We start from the raw sequence: 18,478 nt of genomic DNA on the forward strand, positions 1-18,478 counted from the left end.
CTTTCTGTTTTTGGTTATTTTTTTCCCATCAAATTTTTGAGACTTTTTGATCTATAAACTCTGAATTTTATTAAAATTAATATTTTGGTCGGGAAAAAAATGTCTGTGGGACTTCATTGGCAGCTGAAGGATAAACATTACAGGAATCTAAGTATCTCAAAATCAGTATTAACATTCAGGATAATTCACAGAACGTTGCAGTTGCAGGCACAGCCAGGATACCTGGGCAGCTTTAACTGTGACATCTGATAACAGTGCAAGGGCCATTTCGTGCAGGGATGATGGTAGGGACAGAGTGAAAGCTTGTTAATGAGCTGAGCATGACCTTTAATCAAAGTATAAATGTAATGAACAGCCAAACTGGGTTTTGGATCAATGTAGTAGAAGCCAAATCTGTGGTGTTTAAAAGCTTTTCCATGCATGTGTGCACACAGACACAAACAAAACGGGCTCCCCTTTAAGCACCCCCAGCACCTCCCCCCTGAAAGAGGCCAGAACACTCCTAAGGCTGCTTGGAACTCTTCAGTGGGTGTTTTTTGTTGGTGTGTGAGTGTAAACACAGGAAGATGGGTATTATTTGGAGGGAAAACATTTGTGAACAAAACCCAACCACAGGAAAAACAATAGTCCGGTTTTTGGCTGTACTTGAAGAAAACATTTCCTATTTTTTTCCTGAGCATAATAAGAATCAAAGACTTTGTGCATATTCTTCTCATTCAAAATTATATCAAGTATGACACTGAATCTCCTACCCAGTTAGAATATCCATGATGATTGTGAATATTCATTCACTAACTGTGCCAAAAGTAATACTGCTGGGGTAAGAGGCAGGCTGGGAGATAAACTGAAAAACAGGAGTTCTCTTTGGATATGCAGAACCTTAACAATAAATATAAAGATAAATATAAAATTAAAGTAACAGTTAATGCAGGATGCTTTGAAAATGCAACCCTAAGTGGAATCTCTGAGTGGTAGTGTAGAGACTGAAAGTGATGTCTTGCATTTCTTTCATCTTTCCAGCAGCAGGAAATAGAAAGCATGCACAGGATGGGTGTTTTATGTCTAGGTAGCAGCCATTGAAGCCAGCAAACCTTTAATATTGCATTTCTGAAGGTAGAAGGTCTTGCATTATTTACAAAATGAGAAATTCCGTGACACTAAGCTGCAAAATCTCCAGCTTTTACTAAAATGTATTTGAAGAGACTGTTTGGTACAAAAAAGGCACATAGATTATCCTAGGGAGATTTAAAATATGACCTAATTTAGGATCCCAAAGAAGAAGGAGTAGAAGCTTGAAATATGTTGAGCTCATTCAGAAAAATTAAGGATGCTAACAAACATAATTTGGTTTCAGGGCTGAGCCAGAGTTGTTTTATTGAGAAGGTAGCAGGGATATCAGATTTCTGGAAATACCAGATTTATTTATGATGTGTAATTGAGGATTCTGTCTGGGAAAAGTCTTATGGTGATGTCTTGCTTTTCTCCCCTGCACAGAATCTTTTCTAGAATGGAATGAAAATCAGAGAAAACAGCAGTGTTTTAGCAATATGTGTACAAACTCTATTCTGTGTAAATTTCCTTTACAGTTTCTTGTGTTGGTGAATTCACCAAGATCCTAAAAATCTGTTAAGGTCTCATGACAAAAGCAGTGGATTCTGTTCTCATAAAGGCATTTTAGAGATTGGATCATAATACTTTAAAAGCTGTGTTGGATATATATTTATTTGTACATATAATGCACCATTCCGTGAAGGAAAAATAGCACACGTTGTGTTGTGAAGAATCAGAATTGTTTCATTCAAAAGGAACCTCTGGAGGTCTAATCCAGCCCCCTGCTCAAGGAGATTTCTCTTGTTTTTGAAATGGACATCAATAAGGGAATAATTGAATAAGGGAATTAATATATTCACTTTTCCTTGCCCCACCTTTTCCTGCTCAAATTGTGTGTTCATATCTGTCATTCTTTCCAGTCCACTGTGTGTTTATGGGTGCTTTTGCAGGCAGTATGAAGTGTGTAATGTGGAATAGGATGGAATAGGAATGACACCTGTGCAGAGATGGGCTGTGATTGTTAAATTATTTGTTTAGCTATGCCCTCAGCCAGCATTTTGGTTTCCTTGTGGAAACCACTGATCTGTAGATTCTTTCTTGAAAACTCCTTTTGCAAACAAACCATAGTGATGTGCAAGTCTACAGAGTAAAATACTTTTCAGGCAAGCTTTAATGCAAATGAAGTGACTTGTAATGCATAAATTGAACTTTGTGATTCCTTTTTGTTGAGGGCAGTAGAGGCTGTGTTAGGATCCAGTGAGTGAATACCTGGCCAGTGCTGTTTTGTAGAATCATGGATTGGTTTGTGCAGGAAGGACCTTAATGGATGGAATATGTCTACCCTGGGCATGGATACCTTCTTGCTCAAAGCTCCATCCAGCCTGGCCTCAAACAGTTGCAGGGATGGGGCATCCACAGTTTCTCTGAGCAACTTGTGCCAGTGAATTACATTTAGCATGTGATTATAAATCTTGCTTCAAATTTGCATGTGCTATTAGCCCTTATATAACACACAAGTTATTGTCTGTCTGGCCTGTCCTTCTGAGTCCATGCTCCTAATGCCCAGAGGAATTTCACATGCAAATCTTGTATCCTGTACAGATTGTGTGAGATGGATATCATGATGCAATTAATCTCTTTGTGGACATATGCATTATCTCTCAAAATCAGTCTGGTCCTGTAAGATTTGGGGAATGAGAGGTAATTTAATGCATCACAGATGAAGCAGCTGCATATGGAGAGGAATTATATCATTGTTGCTGTGAGCCAGAGGGTAGGGTGGAGGAAGAGACAGATCAGTATTTACCTGTGAAGTGAAAGTTGCTGTCAAGAATTCATTCAGTCTGTGTGTCCAGATGTAGCTGGGAGGGTTCAGTGCTGTAGCATGTGGTGTGTGAACTGACTCAGCACCACCACGGGTCTGGGAGAAGAGGGAGGAAGCCCCAGGCAGAGATGATCTGTGGGAATGGTAGGATTGAGCAGCAGTCAGTTAAACACAGTAATGCAGATTTTACAATTAAAACACAGTGCAGTGTTCAGAGCTGAGGGGCTTGTCCTCAGAATGGTGTTTGGAATTGCCTTTGGAAGGCTTGTTGGGGAGCAGAACTGGATGGATACAATAATCAGAGTGGTTATTGCTTCTCAAAATTTGAATTTGCCTTGATGTTATAATATCTGTTAGGCTTGTGGAAGTTGTAGCCTCCTGCAGAAGGCACAGATTTTGTATCCTGGGCCAGCAGCTGTGCAGCACCAGCTCCTGCTCTGGACACTTCACCCTGTCCCTGCTGCTGTGCCTTGCCCAAGTGAAATAGGGGCAAGGACAGAAAGTGAATTGGAGATGGTGGCAGACCCAACTCCCTTTCTATGTCTGAAACACTTTTCTGGGATCTGAGAGTGAGGGGTTTTATACCTTTAGTTAGCAAACATAAGCTACTGTCAGACTTCCTTCCCTGTAAGTTTTGTATGACAACAGTGATGTAGTTTGGAGAGGTGTAGTGCTTTTATAGCAATCAGTAGCAGCAAAGCTGCTTAGAAAAGCCTAGGCAAAAGTGTTGGCTTCTTTCTTTACAGCTTAACTGAAATGGATCTTTCAAAAATGTATTAAATGTAGTGAAGAATATAAAAATGCTCTTTAAGGGGCCTACATTTTTTCTTCATTCTAACCTCTCTTGGAGGTACATCTGAAATTATTTTTGTTCATAGTAACTCAAACAAGCTTCTAAAAAAATTATCTGCTATTTACCACTATTTAGAACTTAAGGATTCATTCATTTGGCACTGTATCTCTCTAACCCTATTTTTTCCTGATCTGTAAAACTGTAGAAAAGCTGAATGAGTTGTTCTTTAGAGTGATTACTTTATTTTTTATATTAAAAACTTGGATACATAAGTGTTTTCCTACCTTTCTTTAGAGACAATTCTTTAGACACAAGTTTGTCTGCATATTGAATTTGGCTTTTGTTATCTTTGAAACCTGCCCAAATTTACTAAAGTTTCAACCTTTTGGAAAATTTCCACTGCATTTTCTTAGTAGGTAAATCATCTAAGAATATTCCGTCTGAAGCAGGAATGTGCTCTATTGAGCCCTCTAGGATCAATGCTTTAGGAATTGGATGGGACTTTTTTGCAGGTGTTTTTTCTGGCAGTAGGTAAGTAATTTAAAAATTTCCCCTGCTAGTATGAAGAAAAGATACAGCAACTGATAGGAGCAAAAAAAGCTAAAAGTGATGTAACTTTAATTTAACACTGTAGTGCATTCTGCTAGACATTTTGTCTTTTGCAAATTATGCATTAAAATTTTATTTCAAGATGTAACTACCCGTATCAGTGTCTTGCCAACTAAATATTTTTATTGTACTGTATTTTGATTTTTAAAATTACTGGCTTACAAGTTTTTAGTGCGCTCTTTCTAGAGCTGCTGGAAATGATGAAAAGAGCTTGCTGAAATACAGGTTTCACTGTGTTTCCGTTAGGCATAACTAGGAGTTATCCAGGAAATAAAGCAGAAATAGTAGTTCTTAAACTTGTTACCTGACACTTTAGGGACTACTATTGAACTGAAAATAACTTCAGGGCTTAACAGGACAGAAACAACAGGGTCAGGTTCAGACTGTGTTATGTAGAATAGATGATAAAATACAGATAACCTGTAACTTCTGTCTTGAGCTTCTGAAAAGGCAAAGAGTCATACTTTGGCAGTGGAGTAAACTAGATTAATTTTTCCATTCTTGGCTGTATGTGAGTAATGCAAGTTTCCATTCTGTATTCCTTTAAAAGAAGGTCCAACACTTAGTGTGGAGGTACCGTGTGTTTCATAGCTAGACAGGCTCCTGCAGCCTGTCAGAGCTCCCTTAGCTCTGCCTGTGGCTCCCAGAAAGCAAACTGGATTTTCATTTCTCCTTCCATTCAACAGGAGCCTCTTTCATGTCTGCAAATTGAAAACGTGTGTTCTTCAGTGTGCTGCATGGATGTGTGTGTGCCCTCTGGCACACCTGCTTCTAATTTTCTGACTTGAAAGCATCTCCCATCAAAAGGAGCAGAAAAACAATTTCTCTCTGACACGCTGGCTTTGCACAGGGCCCTCCTTTCCTTTGCCATCTTGGTTCCATCGGAGCAACATTATAAGATGCAGAGCACGCATTGTATGGGATGTTCAGAGTATATTGTGCTGGGTTTTCTCCTCTTGTTGTGGTTTTTTCAAGCATTAGGAATCTTCTTGAGAAGTCACTATGCTGAGGGGAAAAAACCCAGTGATTTAATCCTTAGTTTCTTGCACAAAGCTCATGTGAAAGATCCAACTCTGTAGCAAGTTAAGGTTTGTATAACCTGTGAATTGAGTGTTAGTTACTGCTCAGTACAGGAAGACTAACATTTTGAAATTATAGCTCAGATTTTTTATCTTTTTCACAATTGTATGCAGTGTGAGATAGTATCTAATATAATAGCTAAAAATTGAAGATGTTGACAATCTTAATAAAAATAAAATGCAACCCCCCCCCAGTAACCTGGTTGTTATGGAAGTTGTGCACAGGCTCACTAGCAAATGACTACTGCTGAAATAGTAACTCGAGGGGACTAATGATACATCCAGAACAGCTAAATAATAAAAAGTCTTTTTAGAAAAGAGACTATGAAAAAAAAAGGTTGTAGATTCCCAGACTGTTCTTGTGCAAATCTTGTAATAATCAATGAGGAGTATTTGGATAGGAGGTAAAATCACATTATTCTCAGAAGTTACACATTTCAATACCCACAAAAAAGGGAAGTTCTGTTTCACTTTTGGTCTGCCTGGCACTTTGAAAAAAACACTGCATTAAAAACTGTACTGTGGCATGATCCAAGATATGTGTTTCTGAAAATCAGTGTTGGTGTTTCTGTATGATCTTCAAGTGATTTTGTAGATGATCTTCAAGCAATTTTCAGGCAGGAATAGAAGCTTCTGGTTGAAGACAGGTTTTCTGGGATCTTTGAGAGTTTTGTTTGGGTTTGTAGTTTGTTGACAAAATAAAGGTGGTGTGGCTATTAAGCCTCATTCTTCTTTCCCTCCCTTGTCATAGGAATCTGTTGCTGTATATCCCTGAAGCCTTTAGGAATCTGTATATTCTTTCCCTTAATCTAGGAGGCTGGAAACTTGCATCAAAATACCTGTCTGTATGTTTCTGTGTATTTTTCATAGGATCTTAGAGTGGTTTGGGTTGGGAGGGGCTTTAAAGATCATCCTGTTCCAACACCCTGCCATGAGCAGGAGCATCTTCCACTAGAACAGGTTGCTTAAAGCCCCATCCAGCTTGGCTGTGAACACTTCAGGGATGGCACATTCAGAACTTCCCTGGGCAACCAGTTCCAGTGTCTCACCACCCTCATAGTAAAGAATTTCTTCCTAATATCTAATTTAAATGTGCCCTCCCTCATTATAAAGGCATTCCCCCCTATTACTAGTTGCCCTTCCCTTACCCTCCAGTGCTGTAACCTCATTGTAGAAGGTTGCCAAATTTGTCAGGCATGATTTATCAAAAGAGTCTCTATAAACTATTTGTTTTCTGTAGAAGCATTTTTTCCTTTGCCAGTAGCAATCCTAGAAGAAAGCAGTTAATTGTACTTAGCCCTGCAAACATGGACAACAGCAGCTCCAGCAGTAGTGTTTCTGCCAGCAGAAGAGTTACAAGTAGTTTGCAAAATATTACTGTGTTAGGAAAATAATTTGTTTACTATATGGAACAGTTATTTCAGTGTGAAGCACTAAATTAACCCAGTAAATTTTTCCAGCTAGTCATCTCCATTTGAGTCACTCATGTGTGAAGTCTTAGGGAAGCATTTGTCTGTTATTGCAAAATATTCATTTCTGAAATATAATGAACTTCAGGTTACTGAAGAAGTCATCATCATAACAGGGAAAGGATAATAAAATGATTTAAACTCTGTTTACAGGAAAGTTAGTAAAATTAGTGTATTTGAGACTTCAATGTAGTATTGAAAAATTCGTAGTGGGAGTCCCTAGTAGTACTATTCAGTGAAAGAAACGCCATATGTATTAACACTTGCAGTTAAATGTAGTAGAATATGAGTATAATATGAGATAGTTAAGCAAATGAACCAGATTTACATTTTCATCAACTTGTGTGCATGATTTGGAAATGTGTTTAAGTAGCTTTCACTGGAATTGCTGTCTTGAGTCATGTTAACACAACTTTTTTGGAAGTTGGCTAATGCTGGCAGTTAGACTAAAGTGTCTGGAACTATAAATTTGAACCCACAACTTTATATTGTAAGTTATAAATCAGTTTTGATTGCTGTAGTAATGTATACATTCATTTTTGTGCCTCGTCCTAGTATTATCTCCAGTGTGTCCCCAGTAGAGTCTATACAGATGTATAGATCTGCTAAACCTGCAAGAAGTTTGGTTCTGACTTGAGATAATAGAAAGTGTAATTCTTTTCCTCAGCCTATATCTGGTCAAAGTATGTGAAACACTGCTTAGTTTTTTTTTTTTTCTTCTTCAAAAAATAGATGTTCCTACATCAAAAACTACAGTAACAAATTTTTCTTTTCCAAATGGGGGAATTGTTTTCCTTAGTTATCTGTCCCTGCAGACTGCCAGCAAGTGATGTGTTGAAAGATTTTTACATACACTGCCAGCAGCAGTCTGTAAGTTTGCTGTCTTATAGGTTGACATAAATATGACAAAAAGAAATGACTTTGTCTGTGGGGATGTAGAGATGTGTGATGTGTTAGTAGAATTGCAAAGCTGCTTTTCTTGTGGTTGATCCTGGATCACATCCGTGGGCTGCAGCTGTTCTTAACCCATATTAAGTTTTCTCTCTCTGAATTTTTTTTGGAGCAGACTTGATGTTATGGGAACTCTTCAATAAAGTCATTCTCTTGAGGGGGGGAATAACATTTTATGTCATGCTAAAAAATGGCCATTGTTTTTTTGATGACACTTTGGGAAATACTTGAAAATTGTGAAGTAGTAACATCTGGTTTTATTACTTGATGCACTAGAGATGCATAGGCTCACTCTGGTTTCTGTGTCTCATTTATTTCATTCCTATTCTAAGTCCCCTGCTTTTTATTAATATTGTTATATTTAAAGGTATTACACGTTCTATTTTAAAAGTAGTAACAGGTTTTTTTAAAGAAAAAAAACAGCTTTCCCAGTTTTTGCTGGAGCCATATGCCTGTTTGCTTTTGTTCTTTACAACAAAACTTCACTGTGATTAAAGCTTCTTGGTTTTAAAAAATCGACGTCCATATTGTGATCTATGGGTAAAATGCATCTTGTGGGGTTTTTTCACGTTCTTCATCCATCACTTTGGAATAAACAGGAGATAATTCACAGTTCTGCTGTGGGCAGAAGCTTCTGAGTGTGGATGTAGTGAGGCAAACAAATGGACAGACCCTCCTGTGAGCAGCTGCTGAGGTTGCTCTATTGCACGAGCCTCTTGAAGATTATCTCCTAACCAGGACATTTCTCTCATTAACTTGAGAGCTTGACAGTCCAAATGACAAGACTTTGTCCCTTGTGCTCTCCAGAACAGCTTCCCTTGTCTGTATAATTGTTGTAGTACTTTGACTCTTTGAGTAAAAACCAGTTACAAATTTAGAGGAAAACCAATCTGTTTGCTATACAAATAATTTTTTTTGTCTTTCTCTTGTGCCAATTCTATGTAGAATCAGTGCCAAAGTGTCCCACTTCAAACAACTTGGTTTAGCTGAATTGTATTAATCAGGAGACACTGCCCATTAGTAGGGGGGACATAATTGAAGACCAAGGTATTTTTCTGATGATTGAACATATCAGGATTTTGGGACACGTGTACACATTTTTTCAGCCCTCTGGTCTCTGGGCTGATTCTCTGACGTCTGATGCATCCATAATGCTCCAGAAGAGGGTGTTTTGTTTGTTTGTTTGTTGGGGGTTAAATCTTGAAAATAAGAGGGGTAATTTTTTTTTTCCTTCTGCATTAGCAATCTTTGAAGAACAGTGGAAATTCACTGTACTTTTAATGGGAGGGTATAATTGTGTGACAAGTAGCCAGAGAAGGAAATTTTTCTAGTAGATTGCCGTGTTAATTAGGGTTTAAAATGGTGAGAAGAATTAGAAACCGGTCTGTGAGCAGCTGCAATACACAGTCCAATACCTGCCAACGTGTTTGTGTCATGTTGTACCCAAACCAGTCAGTGCTGTAAACTCAGCATATGCACAGCAGTGAGAGACTCAGCCCAGGAGCCACTCTGCCTTGGGTTTAATTATTGAGTTTCTCTTTATGCCACATCTAGGCTGGCTTCAGCCAGTGTCTCTGTTCTGGGCTTGTTAGTGCTTCCAGTCAAGTGTGAGTTACCTGTGGAGACTGAGCTGCCTTTGTCTGAAGCCAGCCTAGGTCTCATCTCTCACCAGCTCCAGCTCCCTGCCACTTGGAAGCTACTAGATTGTTTCCAGCCATAAATTTGTTTCTGGAGGCTGTGGAGGTGTATTTATGTAATTCTGTACCTGAGTTAATAAGTCCAACTGGATTATAGCAGTTTGGTTTTTTGGGTTTTTTTTAAATGGTTCCAGTGCTTGCATCATCTTGTTATATTTGATGAGCAATATGCTAGAAATATTTGTATATAATTGTAAAGGGAGTGTATCTGATTTCTCTCTGTATATTCTGGTGTCTAATGTAGTTTTAGGCCCTGATAAGGTCCAAATCAGATCAAAATGTAGTCACTTAGATTGAGATAATTTGAGATCATTATTACATTACAACTCTACATTAGTTATGGTTCTTTCTTTCTTGAATGGATAACACAGTTCACCTGGCTCTTGGTTAAACCTCTTCTAGCTGCTTTGTCTGCTTCCCTGCCATTGAGAAAAAATTCAATAAACAAGAAGCATAAGTAGTGTAATGACTTTGATCTATATGGAGGAGCTATCAGCAGTGAGTTTTCCTGCCCAGCAAATCCCAGTTGGTCCAGTAAACATGCATGGTGCCATTTGGCTGCAGCTCTGTGTCCCAAAGCATAGTACAGGAAGGGAGAAGGGTGTAGGAGGAAAAATAGCAGGTGTGAAAGTGTTCCTACAGAACGAGAGTAGCAGTAATGACCTGCTTGTCTTCACCAAAAATAGCTTTCAGGGGATAGGTGCAGAAAGCACTGAGGCAATAAGTGGTTGTTTGCAGAAGCTTTTTAGTTTCTTAAGGACAAACCTTTAAAAATTACAGGAATTTGTGTTAGGAGTCCAATGACCAGCCACTTTGGCAAAACATGGGTGAATTCATGTATTCCATTGTTGCAAAAAGGCTGAATCAGATGGACCAAGTACAAGGTTCTGTCATGCAGAAGGAGTTACTGTGTCACTGAAGTGGTTCTGGGTTTGAAGAGCTGCATGCAAGGATCATTCCCAGGAGAAGGATTAGTAAGAGGATTCTGTCAGGATAGAGATGCCAAGTCAGAGACAGTGTCGCTGTTTCCTCTTTCTGCACTTAACTTGTGTTTGCTTTATGATTTTGTGCAGTCGAAATTTCAGGCAAGTTGTGAGAAAACCACTGACTTAGTTGAATTTTTGAGTGACTCCATGTCAACCCTTTTAAAAAATAAAAATAGGTGGTGGAAACTTCTCTTAAGCATCACTAAAAAACCTCATTATTTTGCATAATCACAACCAAATTAATGTGATGATGTAAATTAATGACATGGTTATTTCATAGTGATATCTGTATTTTGACTATTCCCAATCTTAATATTTCTTTAGGTTGTGGAGAGCACCTTGTCCGGACCATACTGGCCAGAGAATGTTCATGTGCTTTGCAAACAGAGGATGCCCACCAAGCTCTCCTAGAGACTATGCAAAACAAGTTTATTGGTGAGTATATGGCCCTGAGTGCCTAAATGTCACCCAACATTGTTGAAAATGCAAGTAACTCTATTAAAGAAAAATACTTAATTCTTGTGATTTCTGTTCAAGCCTTGTGTTGCGGTTGGCTTCAGATTTAGTGTTGTGTTACATCTGAAAAATGTTAAACTACAGAAGAATATATTAGGAAATATAAAGGAAAACCCTTGGAAATACCTCAATTGTTATGTGAGTCATAGAATACCCAGAGAGGTTTGAAGAAAGAATTTCCTGTCTGAATCATGGGCTGTGGTGTACAATTGCATATTTTAGAATTGATGGGTTAGGAGCATTAGTAAAAATTATTCATCATGTTAACCCTTTTAAAAATAGACCTCAAAACTATTTCATGTTCTAATTAAATGCTTTGGACAGACAGATTCTGGTTTGCTATTTGCACCATAAAATTAATTTCTTGAAAAAGTGAAATAGACTTTGCTAAAAAACCACATTTTTTTTTCTTTGATTTAAGAGAACTGTGCAATGTGTCTTCAGTTTTTTGTAAGTATAGATCTTGTTTTCTTTCCTCAAGTCGTAAGCAAAATATGAATGTGAATTTTTAAACTAACCATGCAGTCTTGCCCTTTTGAAAATTCCAGTGAAGCTTGTGGTTTATATGTTCACTTGCAGTGTTTTCATACCCTTAAAATTTTTCAAGCTTTAGAATCCACAGACAATTTTCATCTTCAGAATTTCTTATGGACAGCATAATACTTGTACACTGTGTTGCTAAAGTTCTTTTTGTGGTACTTTGATTAGAACTGAAAGAGAGACATATGCGCACCTTTTGGGGTCCCAGGGGCTGATGCCCTTGGCTTGGCTTGTGTTCCCCAAAAAGATTCTAATCCAAGCAGCAAAAATGTAGCTTTCTTCTATTTAATCACACATTCTAGTGCATAGTGGCACAACATTAGGAATTTGTGTACCCAAAAAAAGTGTTTAGGAGGGATGCTTGTGATAGCTTTGCTGATTTGTAACCTGCTTTGCAGACGTTGTATGGAAGTGACCTAACTTTAGCAAAGTCAGATCTTTAGTCCATGCTCTTAAAATTTATTGTGCTGTTTGTGGTGAGAGTATAAAAGCAAGCCCAAATTGTATGTAACCTTCTGCAATTTCATAATAATGCATGTACACACACAAGATGGAAAGATACTGATGTATTAATTCATAGAGACTGGCTGATAAAAGCCCAAAATATAACATTTTTGGCTAAAGGTGCCTTCTTTAAGTTGCTTTCAGTTTTCTGGGTTTTTGTTCTGTTTGGTAATGGTTAACAAAAAATGCAATTCTCGTTTTGCTGTTTAATGCAAACATATTTTGCCACCACTTTGCATAACAAATATTTTCATTTAAATGTTAACTGGCTCCTATGTGATATATATCTTGTGTTCTTTAGTGGAAATGTGAAAATGTTTCTATTGGAGATAAGAGCCTATTAAATGTTGCTGAACTATCAATTGCAGACAAAGAGGAGCTGCACAGACAGATTTACCAGGATATCAGTGTGATGTGTTACTTCCTTGGTAAAACACCAAACTCAGATAAACAGCAGAAAGTGAGAAGAGTGAGAGACAGGATGAAATGAATGCTCTTCGTGAAAAGAAAATTTGAAAAAGCGTTTATATAACATTTATATAAATGCTGTGTAATTCCTTTTTAAAGTTTTAATTCAGGACACGTCTGGCTTTTATTTTCAGAAACTTACTACTGCAAGTTTCTGTTGCCTGACAGGAGAGATGTGTAGTATCTGCTCATTTATACTCTGGGCAGTGGTGATGTGGGGAAAAAAGACAACAGCACCTTTTTTTTTGTGTAGGTGAAGTGCTTGGTTTAGAAAACATAAAATTTAATTTGGGCTCAGCTGTCCTTTGAATGAAGAGCGATGGAGGAAAACATGAAAATCCAGATACATTTTGCTGGTTCCATGTGACATAGTATTGAGTTTGTAGCTGGCAAAGAAATTCTGGAGATCTTGGTAATTCTGCAGATGGAACACAAAGTTACTTGTGGCAAATACAGTGAGACAGTTAAAAACAGGCATTGCACTTAAAACAGTAGGTTTTTTTAAATAGGGTTTTTTTGGCTGTGACTTTTCATAGATGATGTGCTGGTTGATAGCACAGGATGTGTGGTATGGTGCACGGTTTCTTACTGGGGCACAACAGGATAAAATGGGCCAATAGACTCCTTGCTGATGGCATGGATGCTTCCCTTGCCTTCCTTAGAGACTTGCTTTGTTCTCTTGTCAAACTGTCACCAGAATTATAATAGACCAAAGCATTGGGAAAAGACCCCAGGCTTTAACAAAGCTGAGCTAGAATGTTTTATCAGAAGTCAAAATGCATGTTACTTGTATCAGAGGAATGAACAGCTGATTTTGGCAGTTGCCATCAGATTGGTGCTTCCTGTTTACAAATTTCTGCAGAGCCCTGGGAATCATTCCAGCTAGGGAATGCCTGGCTTAGACAGTGAGTGCTGTTTAAACAGCAGGTGATGAGCAAACTCATGTCAGATGTGCTTCTCTCATCCTTTCTCAGAACCAGCTTACTGTGGAGAATGCACAACTGATGGTTGAATCACAGGTGAGAGAAATTAAATTTAGACTTTTGTAAATGGAACGGGCTCCATATCTTTAGTCAAAGAGCACGAAAGGCTTGGTTCACAGTTAAAGAATGGTGTTCTGTAAACACAAATACCTTCCAAACAGAAGAACAGAGGATTTTGTTACTCATCATTCCTTTCAAATGCAGCCAAGTTTGTGGAATGTAGACTTAGAGTAAATATTTGTGTCATCTCATTGGCGGGAAATCTGGGCTTTTAACAATGGCAGCATTACCAATGGTACTTTAAAACTTATGAAGTATTAGAGAATAATGAGCTGAAAGACATGGTTGGAATCTGATATTTGTTCTTTCCTTAGTGGAAATGCGTTTCTCTATTCTTGTATTTTTAAACTGTGCTTCAGTTGAGTGGAATCTGCAGAAAGATAATAGCAGAAGGATAACGCTGACAGTTTCTCTTCTAGAAATTTTATGTCAAAATCCTCTCTTCTGAGCAGGACTTCAGACAGCTAGGAGTCATAGATTATGAATTTCCTGATTATTAATTATGCTTGCTGGGGAGAAAAAAGTCTTTACTTAAAGTGCCTGGTTAAAGGTACTTTAACAGGAGCAAGACCGGGACTGGCATTGCACAGTGTTGTAGTTACTTTATAGTACATTACAGTTTCCTTTGGTGCTGCATCACTCCATGCTTTGTATACTTTGTGGTTTTCTAGCAGAGGAAACAAACTATGGAAGCATTATTATATTTCTCTGTGACAATAAAGGAAAAGATTTCAGAAGAGAATCAAGTGATCCTGAAGTTTCATAAACACAAAGTGGTGATGTTCCACAAGGACTTTTATAGGTCCTCCCTATGCTTTTCCATGTCAAAAGCATTGGGATTTTATTGGTCTGTACTATCCTCAGTTATTTAATTTCTTAAAATCTTCCCTGTTAAGTTTTAAAGTGCAGGTGTTTTCCCTTGAAGCTTCTTTAAAAAAATCAATATAGATGTTGTAAGTTAATGTATCATGAAATATAAAGACCTCTGACTTGAGACAGTTTGTGCTTAAACATTCACCAAGTAATGGTGCATGAAATTAAAAGCAGGCTTCGTTTAGTGCTTATTATCTTCCTCTCATGTTTATTTCCATTTTTACCTTGGAGTTTAGTGGGATACATAGCAGAAGCAGAGTGGCAGTTTCACTTCCACCACATTCTGTATACAGGCTGACAGTCCAGAGGTCGAGGTGATCTATAGACTGTTGACCTGAAATAGTCAGAATTTCCCTCAGTGCACAAGGTTTAGAATTGTTTAACTGCCCTCTGTTAAAACTGGGGGATGCTGAAGCACTTAATTGATTACACCACACCACAGTCAGTGTTTAGACCCAAGTTTTAAGTCTTTGAAAGCTGATGTAAACAATGAAGCTGGTAATGGTTTCTCTGCTATGGAATAGTATCAGTGTAAAACATCTGATGAGCAGCTGGTTGATCCTTCAGCTGGCTAAGTGTAAATACAACACTTCATTTACAGCTCAGTGTTGAATCTGTGCTAGAATGGCTCTGTGCAATAACTACAAAGGGAAAAAAGGCAGGGATCAGAAGAGAACAACTCATATCAATCCCATGATCTGGAGGAACAGTCTTCATCCCATGAGAGCTTTAATTCACAAGAGACAGTGAAGAACAAGTGTTCTTCACTTTTTCTGTAACTGTAGCTCCTGCAGAGCAAGGCTGAATGTTGAGGCCATTATTTGCTTTTAAACTTGTGAAATCTCTCAGTTCTGTCTCTAATCAAGGGCTGAACCTGGGTCATGGTGTTCAGCTCTGGCAGAACTTCATGGGATCAGTGAATGTGGAGTTGCTGTGAAGATCTGCTTGCTTGTTTTTGGGAGACCATTACTGCAGATTAATAACATGCAAATTACATCAAAAAAAATGTCATCATGTTTTCTTTATGTCACATAGCAATAACAGAGTAGTTGAGCTTTGAAGGAGAGAAATGTGTTTTGTAAAACATAGTTTTGTGACTGGGCAAGGTGAGGATTTGACCAAAACTAATGAAATGTGGGATTTGTTTGGTTTTGTCCTACCCTTTCTCTCTGGTGTGGCCATTTATTGCTAACATTATTAGTTAATACTGCAGTTGGGGTTCTGCTTTGGATTTTTCATGCCACGTTGCTCAGTGGTATGCTAGTGTAACTGGGAAAGGAACACTGAGCTTCATGAGACTTAAAATGATATTTAAAGCCCCAGGTTTTTGTGATTTTGTCATTAGCAAGCTATTAGATCAAAGATTTATCCAGCAATTCTATTTTATTGCAGTGGAAAACAATATTTTTGGCTAGTAGGCATATTTTGGTTTTATTTTAACTAAATTTTGAATTTATACAGGAAGATCTATCTTTCTGAAGAGTACAGAGAGAGCAAAGCTGGTGTAGGAGGTGGAAGCCAGATCACTTTTTCCTTCTAATGAGAAACCATTCTGCCTTTAATATACGTGGCAGTATTTCAGTTCTACTATTTCTCCTCCTCTTGAAATACTAATTAAATGTATATATAAAAAAGTCATTACCTATATTGTGACTTTTTACAAAAGTCTGCTCTGTTATTTCTTTTTCTCAATGGGTTGGCTGTAACAAAATGAGTTTTAGAACTAAATTAATGAAGTATGTTCCTAACCTTTGAATTCACAGTGTTTTGAGAACACTCAAATTAATTCCTGAGTAGGGTACATGTTTTCTCTTTAGAAATAAAGTATAATACTGCTTTTGTACCATTGTTTTTACAGATTTAGTGATGGATGCATAGCATTCAGCTGTCTGGAATTTTGCTTACCATAGACCTACTCATTTGCACTGTCTGGTTTGTTAAAATACACTCTTAAGCATAATTGTCATCATTGTCAGTAGGTCTGCATATCTAGAAAGATCCTTTTTTAGAAAAGGTATTATATTTGAATCTCTCTTAACATTTTTGAAAAATTGCTTTAATTGGAAAATAATAACTTCTAAACAATATGTTGTTCAGCATGTATTTAATTTGGCTTAGGGTCTGATTTTTAAGAGCAGAGAAACAGCCTGAATTTACTGTAACATAGAACACTGTAATATTATTATTGTAGGCAACTGGTTTTTACTGACACTTCTTAGAGGTTGATTGCCCACAAGTTAGGCAGTGAATTGCAGACATACACGGTATTATTGCTGATTTTGCCCTGAGGTGATTTAGCTGAACTTGCTGCTGAGGGTATTTGGGATGGGTGAGGGTGTGATTTGCTTCTGATGTCTCTGGGAATGGCAGCCTTCAACAGGAGGAAGCAGGGTGGCCCTGGGAAGGTCCTAAATCTTTGTGTCTTCATTTGGTGCTTGTGTTTGGAGATGAGAACAAGGGGTATGTTCTTTTTTCACACTTCTCCCACCATTCCAGAATATTGCTCGTTCTGCAGGTGTAGAAGATCAAAAGGGCAAGCAAGGCTATGTCTGTCTATAGGAGAGATAATGTCTCCCATCAGCCCTGCTTTGTTTGCATAACACATTTGTTTCCATACTCCATTCAAATGACCTGCTGCAAGTCACTTTAAGTCATTTTATTCATCTCTGTCTCACACCAGTAGTACTGTTACAAAGTTAAAGCAGTGTGACCTGCTTTCATGTGATGTCACCAACATTTCTTCTTAGTCCAAGGGCCCATCCTGTGTCATTCTTGAAGAAGTCAGTGTCTTGCCCATCTGTTGTGCTTTATGGGTGTTGAAGTTAAGGCTTTTTTCACACTTTTATCAGGTGCAGTGTTATTAACTTAATCCTCTTCTGGAGTTTTCCAGTTGCAGTAGGGTGGCAGTGTACTTCAGCAAAGGCTGAATTAATAGAGTCAGTTTTCCAACTTCTGAGTGGTGTTCAAAGCCTTTGAGTTTTGTGGACTGTAATCAAGCTTCCATGGTGTATAATCGTTGAAGGAGGTAATTCCTTCAGAAAACATTTATGTACATTTAGGGCAATAGAATGGACACCATGCTGAATGTCAGTAAATAAATGCTATTTATACTGACAGAGCTGGGGCTCTCAGTTTTTCATGTAGAGGTTGAGCATCTTTTGGCTGAAATTGTAAGCTGAAGCTTGAAGCTCAAGTTTTTAATTACTTATTTAAACCTTTAAAAATAAGCTTTGAAACAAAACACTTGCTTTGAGTGATTTTTTTTTTTTTTATTCCTTGTTTTGCCAAAGATTTCTATTTCGTTCTTACAAATAAATCCCTGTAAAAATGGAAGAATTTTGATGAAAATGCAGTGTCACGTGTTTTGCTGCAGAGTCTCTACATGGGAAGAACTATGCTGCTAAGCCTTGTAAGATTTCAAAAGACCATATACAAGTTACTCAGATTACTGAAAATTTGATCAGTCATGATGGCATAGTTGACAAAAACACTGGAAAGATGAAGAAATAGCTTAAGAATAGCAGCTTAGAAGAATTAGCTTATTTACAGACTTCCCTTTCATCTATTTTTTTCAGAGTGGGGAAGAAACAAAATCCCTAAAAAAAAGTGATTAAGCTAATGGAAGCATTTCTAGAAAAAGACTTCAGTGGCACCAACTCTATAAACTATAATCAGTAGTTGCTGTCTGGTATTATATGCATTCATACAGTCCCAGTCTTTTACTGGAGCCTCAAATATATGATCTGCTGTGAATAGTGTTTGCTGGCTGTATTCTGATGAAGTGGAACATTTTTAACCATTCTAATGCAAGAGATAATTAATATTTTTCATTAGGACCTTGGAAGAATCTTTCACAGCCCTTGAAAGGGAAGGAGAAGCTGCTTATTAAAAAACAAACCAGAATTTTTCTGTCTCTCTGCAATGACTTTTCACCACAGCATGGCCTAGAGCCTAAACTGTTTGTGCACTTTAGTGTCAGATTAGGTCTGCAGACCAAGTTCAGGTAGAAGGCATTGTCTTTGAAGTGCCTAATTTTGACTTGGGTGGTAAAACTCTTCACAAATTTCCAAGCCCT

At 37.8% G+C, this 18,478-nt stretch overlaps 1 protein-coding gene across 2 annotated transcripts in view; it reads left to right on the forward strand.

Annotated features, from left to right (window-relative positions):
- TASP1 (taspase 1) overlaps positions 1-18,478 on the forward strand; it is a 77,838-nt gene that overhangs the window by 42,950 nt on the left and 16,410 nt on the right. For both annotated transcript variants that reach the window (XM_014895034.2, XM_014895036.2), the window contains exon 11: positions 10,784-10,894. In XM_014895034.2, coding sequence (XP_014750520.1) covers positions 10,784-10,894 — 111 coding nt within the window. The remainder of the gene's footprint in view (positions 1-10,783; positions 10,895-18,478) is intronic.

The sequence above is a fragment of the Sturnus vulgaris genome, chromosome 3, assembly GCF_052056855.1.
Source record: "Sturnus vulgaris isolate bStuVul1 chromosome 3, bStuVul1.hap1, whole genome shotgun sequence".
In the NCBI taxonomy this organism is placed as follows: Eukaryota; Metazoa; Chordata; class Aves; order Passeriformes; family Sturnidae; genus Sturnus; species Sturnus vulgaris.